Source organism: Egretta garzetta, unplaced genomic scaffold, assembly GCF_000687185.1.
Source record: "Egretta garzetta isolate BGI_Z169 unplaced genomic scaffold, ASM68718v1 scaffold91, whole genome shotgun sequence".
Lineage (NCBI taxonomy): Eukaryota > Metazoa > Chordata > Aves > Pelecaniformes > Ardeidae > Egretta > Egretta garzetta.
In genome coordinates this window covers 4,520,668-4,526,471 of record NW_009258661.1, presented here as the reverse complement: position 1 = coordinate 4,526,471, position 5,804 = coordinate 4,520,668, and the positions used below count along the sequence as shown (strand labels likewise).

The 5,804-nt window shown below is 64.5% G+C and overlaps 1 protein-coding gene across 1 annotated transcript; it reads left to right on the top strand.

The window, feature by feature from the left end:
- Window positions 1-2,630: 2,630 nt before the first annotated feature.
- CPNE9 (copine family member 9) lies at window positions 2,631-5,582 on the top strand. The gene is made up of 13 exons (XM_035903822.1): window positions 2,631-2,660; window positions 2,752-2,855; window positions 2,936-3,040; window positions 3,406-3,447; window positions 3,557-3,632; window positions 3,705-3,758; window positions 3,868-3,929; window positions 4,208-4,254; window positions 4,332-4,513; window positions 4,646-4,773; window positions 4,884-4,986; window positions 5,064-5,121; window positions 5,264-5,582. The coding sequence occupies exons 2-13, from the start codon at window positions 2,764-2,766 to the stop codon at window positions 5,485-5,487; spliced, it is 1,173 nt and encodes a 390-aa protein (XP_035759715.1). The 5' UTR covers window positions 2,631-2,660; window positions 2,752-2,763; the 3' UTR covers window positions 5,488-5,582.
- Window positions 5,583-5,804: the final 222 nt, after the last annotated feature.

Below are 5,804 nucleotides of genomic sequence, written 5' to 3'. Positions count from 1 at the left end.
GAGCGCAGCCCCACCCAGGGCGGGGGGGGGGGGGAGCCCTGGGGTCTCTGCCCTGCGCCCCCAGTCCTGTGCACTGGGGCGAGAGGAGCTGGCTGAGTCCCACAGCGCCCGGCTGTGCCCCAGCCCAGCCAGTGCCACCACCCAGGGGGTGCAGGAAGGATCCCAGCAGAGCCAGTTGCAGCACCCGGTGCTTCCCGGTGTCACACCGTGCAAAGGATGAGGATCAATCGCTCTGCTGGCAGCTGCATCGGGGGCACAGAGCTGGTCCCCGCGGCTGCCCAGCCCCTGCTCTAAGTGTCCTTTCTTCTCTCACTTCTGCGCCCCGCCATTAGCCATGTTCCTGCTGCCGAGGTGCAGCGGGCACTCAGCTGGTGCCAGCGGCACGGGGGAAGGTTTCATCCTCTAGATGGGTTCCCTGTCATGTTCAATCATTGTCAGCGCCAGAGTCGCTGCTCCCTAAAGGGTGAGGATCAATCGCTCTGCTGGCAGCTGCATCGGGGGCACAGAGCTGGTCCCCGCGGCTGCCCAGCCCCTGCTCTAAGTGTCTCCTTTCTTCTCACTTCTGCGCCCCGCCATTAGCCATGTTCCTGCTGCCGAGGTGCAGCGGGCACTCAGCTGGTGCCAGCGGCACGGGGGAAGGTTTCATCCTCTAGATGGGTTCCCTGTCATGTTCAATCATTGTCAGCGCCAGAGTCGCTGCTCCCTGCCCGCCCCGCTGTCCCGCCAAACCTTGCGGTGGGAGCCAGCGTGTCCCCCCATGGTGATGGGGCTCTTGGCCCCAGGTGCTGGCATGGCCATCCCTTGATCTGGGGGAAGACATGGGGATCCGCTGCAGAGCCAGGTGGGTGGCACCCAGGGTGGCTCAGGCCTGGCTCTGTCCCCCCAGGAACCTGCTGGACATGGACACCTTCTCCAAATCTGACCCAGGTGGGTGGTGGGACCAAGCAGGGGGCACAGCACGGGCACAGCACAGCAGCACAGCTCTGCTCCTCTCTCTGCAGTGGTGGTCCTCTTCGTGCAGGGCTCAGGGAGCAGCGAGTGGAAGGAGGTGAGCGTAGCCCCTCTCACCGAGTCCCCAGGGAGGCTCCCAGCCCCATGCTGGGCGTGCTGCTGCCCCCAGTGCCCATGTTCCTGGCTAATCCCCGGCCGGGTTAAATGGGCCCATATGGCCACCCACATCCACACTAATGATCCCTCTGCATCCACGCTAATGATCTGGCCCCGCCAGCAGCGCTAATCCCCCCGCTGGGATTAGTGCTGGGGCAGCTGCAATGGGGAGAGGTGCTGGGGGGGAGGGGGCCACCCTCACCCCTCTCCCCACAGTTCGGGCGCACCGAGGTGATTGACAACACCCTGAACCCTGACTTCGTCCGCAAGTTTGTCCTTGACTACTACTTCGAGGAGAAGCAAAACCTTCGCTTTGATGTGTGAGTGGGGCAGCCGGGGAAGGGCTCAGCCCCCAGCTTGGGGTGGAACAAAGTGCTAAGTTGGTAAGAAATAATGATAATAAATAAGGGTAATAAATAACAATAATAAATAAGGATATGGCAGCGAAAAGCAGAAATGGGTGGGGGAAGTGGGGCTGCGTGCCAGAGCACCCCCACAGGCACGGGCTCAGGGCTCTGCTCTCCTGTCACCAGCTACAACGTGGACTCCAAGAGCTGCTCCATTTTAAAGCAGGTGAGTGCGGGGCCTGGGGGGGGATGCATGGTGATGCCCCGGTGTGACACCGCAGTGGGACACCCCGATGCCATGCCCCGTGCGGGTGCTGTCGGGGGGCATGGGTGCCCCTGGCCTCGAGGGCTCTGACCTGCTCTCCATCTCTCCATGCCCCACGGGGACTGGCAGAAGGTAGGTGCCCGCCACACACCAGCCCCTGCTCTGCCCTGAGACCCTGGCCCTTGTGGGGGAGCCTGGTGGGGCAGGATGGGGCTAGGATACACCACAGGGGTGGCTTTTGGGGTGCAGGATGGGTGCAGGGCGGTCTGAGGGGTGCAGGATGGGTTCAGGGTATGTGTGTGGGGGGGGAGAAGGGTGGGTTCAGGGCTGTGGGCAGGTCCCGGGGGCACAGGATGAGTCCAGGGCATATAGAGTGAGCACCTGGGGTGGTCCTGGGTGTGCAGGATGGGCTCTGGGCTGGGCAAAGGGCAGCTTGGAGCACAGGGCGGGTTCAGGGTACTTGGGGTGGCCCTGGGACAGGGTGACTGAACGTCCCACAGGCACATTGGGAGGGAAAGGGGTGGGTGTGGGTGGGGGGGGCTGGGGCAGGAGCCCCTGGGGTCTCATGGTGCTGTGCTCGGGGTGCAGGACTTCCTGGGGCAGGCGTTCGTGGCACTGGGGGAGGTGATCGGGTCCCAGCGGGGCCGCCTGGAGAGAGCCCTCACGTGAGTCACAGCCCGTGGTGGGGCAAGGGGGGGTCCTGCACCATGTCCCCAGTCACCTGCCCCATGGGACCCCTCCCTGCACGTCCCCTGCTGGGGACACCAGCCATGCTGCAGAGCACCAGCCATGGGGCACAAGCCCCAGCCCCAACCCCACCTCCTGCCCCTGTCCCGTTCTCCTTGTCCCCAAGCTAAGTGGGTGCCTCTGGTCCCAGGGGGGTCCCAGGGAAGCGGTGTGGGACCATACTGCTGCTGGCCGAGGAGCTGAGCAACTGCCGGGTGAGTGCCCATGTCCCAGCAGTGGCAAGGCAGGGGCTGCATGGGGGCCGGGGGCAAGGAGGCAGCTGGTAGTGATGGTCCCTGCCTCCAGGACATCGTCACGATGCAGCTGTGTGCCAACAAGCTGGACAAGAAGGACTTCTTTGGAAAATCCGACCCCTTCCTCGTCTTCTACCGCAGCAATGAGGATGGCACGTGAGTGCAGGGGCCCGGCGGGGTGGGCAGGGTGCCGGTGTCACCGTACGGCACGCCCCGATCCTGCCCTGTCCCCGCAGCTTCACCATCTGCCATAAGACGGAGGTGGTGAAGAACACGCTCAACCCAGTGTGGCAGCCCTTTACCATCCCCGTGCGTGCCCTCTGCAACGGCGACTATGACCGGTACGGAGACAGGGACAGCCATGGGGCAGAGCAGGGTGTGAGCATCTCTTTCCTGGGTTTGGCCCCGCAGCAGCAGGCAGCTCAGAATTGGGTCCTTATTGTTTTATTTTTTTTCTTCCTCTTTTGCAACCCAAATTACATAAAGGCATCCCCCTCCTTTCCAGGGCCCCCGCTGTGACCCAAATTTCCCGCTTCCCTCCCTGCAGAGACACAGGCCAGGCAGGCGGGGCGGCTCTGCCGGCTGCTGGCAGGCAGGGTGCTCGCTGCCGAGGCACCGTGGGGCTGGGTGTCTCCAAACCAGGGGGGCCGGGGGGTCCCGTGCCAGCCAGGCTGGTGGCTCACCCTCTGCCCGCCTTCGCTTTCAGGACAGTGAAGATAGATGTGTACGACTGGGACCGGGATGGGAGGTGAGGCTGTGCCCGTGGGGTGGCGGGGGACATGGTGGTGCCACCAGCAATTCCCAGGGTGCCCCTCACCGGGGTGCCTGGCCGTGCCGACCCCATGCTCCTCCCACAGCCACGACTTCATCGGAGAGTTTGCCACCAGCTACCGGGAGCTCTCCCGAGCACAGAGCCAGTTCACGGTGTACGAGGTAGGGCGGGTGGCTGGGGCAGGGGGCTGGGGGGCACCCCATGCCAGGTCCAACCCACCCCTGCGCCCGCAGGTGCTGAACCCCAGGAAGAAATGCAAGAAGAAGAAATACGTGAACTCTGGCACCGTGAGTGGGGCTGGGGCCCTCCTGGGGCTCCTGCCTGTTGGGGGCTGGGTCTGACCCCCATGCTGTGCCTGCTGGGGGGGCCCTGGTCTGACCCCCCCCCTGCCTGCAGGTGACACTGCTCTCCTTCTCCGTCGAGTCCGAGTTCACCTTTGTTGACTACATCCGGGGCGGGTGAGTGGGGGCCAGGTGCCCCCCAGCTCCCTGAGACCCCCCACAAGCGAGGGTCTCGGGGCGAGGACGGCAGTGACAGCGCAGGTGCAGCCTGGGGGTGATGAGGGGGTGACGGGGCTGGGGGTAGGGTAGGACGGCAGCCCTGGGCTGTGGGGTGGTGGATGGGGAAGGGGGGGCCCAGATGATGGGTCCTGGGGGGAGGACACATCACACTGTGGGGCTGGAAGACGGCATCCCCCTGCCGTGGGGCCGGCAGCCTCCCTCGCTCTCCCTCCAAGGACGCAGCTGAATTTCACCGTCGCCATTGACTTCACGGCCTCCAACGGTGAGTGCTGTTGGCCTGGGGGGGGGATCCCCAATGGCACGGCTGCGGGGCAGGTGCCGACAGGCACTGTGCCGCAGGGATGCCGTCGCAGCCCACCTCGCTGCACTACGCGAGCCCCTACCAGCTGAGCGCCTACGCCCTGGCACTCAAGGCGGTGGGGGAGATCATCCAGGACTACGACAGTGACAAGCTCTTCCCCGCCTACGGCTTCGGTGCCAAACTCCCACCCGATGGCAAGATCTCCCACCAGTTCCCCCTGGTGCGCCCTGGGGTGGGGGTGCCCCCAGCAGCTTGGCGGTGGGGGGGAAGCACCTGCCCTGGCTGCATCCCACAGCCCGGAGGGGACACCAGGGCTGTGGTCCCCCTCCAAGCGCCCGTCCCCATCCCCCAGAACAACAACGCGGACAACCCCAGCTGTGCCGGCATTGAGGGCGTGCTGGAGTCCTACCTCCAGAGCCTGCGCACCGTCCAGCTCTATGGTCCCACCAACTTTGCCCCCGTCATCAACCAGGTGGCTGGGTGAGCACCAGGATATTCTGTCTATCCCCAAATGCCACCAGTCCCACAGCAGGGCCAGTTGCCCCACACTGGTGGGTCTGTTGTAGGGACCCTATCCCTTGTCCCCCTAGGGCGGCTGCCCAGGTGACTGATGGCTCACAGTACCACGTCCTCCTCATCATCACCGATGGTGTCATCTCCGACATGCTGCAGACCAAGGAAGCCATCGTTACCGTGAGTGCATCCTCCTTGCTGTGAATTTACCCCATGCTGGGTGCTGCCCCAGCTGCCACCCTGCCTCTGCTCCACAGGCTTCCGCCTTGCCCATGTCCATCATCATCGTGGGAGTGGGTCCAGCTGAGTTTGAGGGTGAGTTGGGGCTTGGGGACACCAGGGAGGGGGTACAGAAACACTGTCCCTTCCTCCAAAGGCATCCCAGAGGAATGGATGGTGTTTCCAGCCCCAGTGGCCATCCCACTGAGGCTTGGTGACACCAGCTGTGCCCCCCCAGCCATGGAGGAGCTGGATGGTGATGAGGTACGGGTGTCTTCCCGGGGACGCTACGCTGAGAGGGACATCGTACAGGTAACACTGTCATTAAGCCTGGTCCTTCCACGGGCGAGAGATGCTCAGCCCCTCACTGACCCCGCAGCTGCAAGGTTGTTGCAAACTTCTTCCCCCCACAGTTTGTGCCATTTCGGGATTACGTGGACGACTCGGGAAACCAGGTGCTGAGCATGGCCCGCCTGGCCAAGGACGTGCTGGCCGAGATCCCCGAGCAGCTCCTCTCCTACATGAAGACCCGTGACATCAAGCCTCGCCGGGCAGACCCCCAGTAGCTCCTCCGTGGGCCATGGGGCCAGCCGGTGGGGCGAGGACACACGTCGTGTTTCTTCTGCCGGTGGCCAGGGCTTAGTCGTGGAGATGTGACCCCCGCCAGGGCGATGATCAGCTGGTGAACGGGGCTGGGACCTTCCTCTTCTGGCAGCCAGCCCGCGGGGCTGGACGTCCCCCGGTCGCCCCTTCCTCTTTCCCGGCCGGCAGCAACGCCC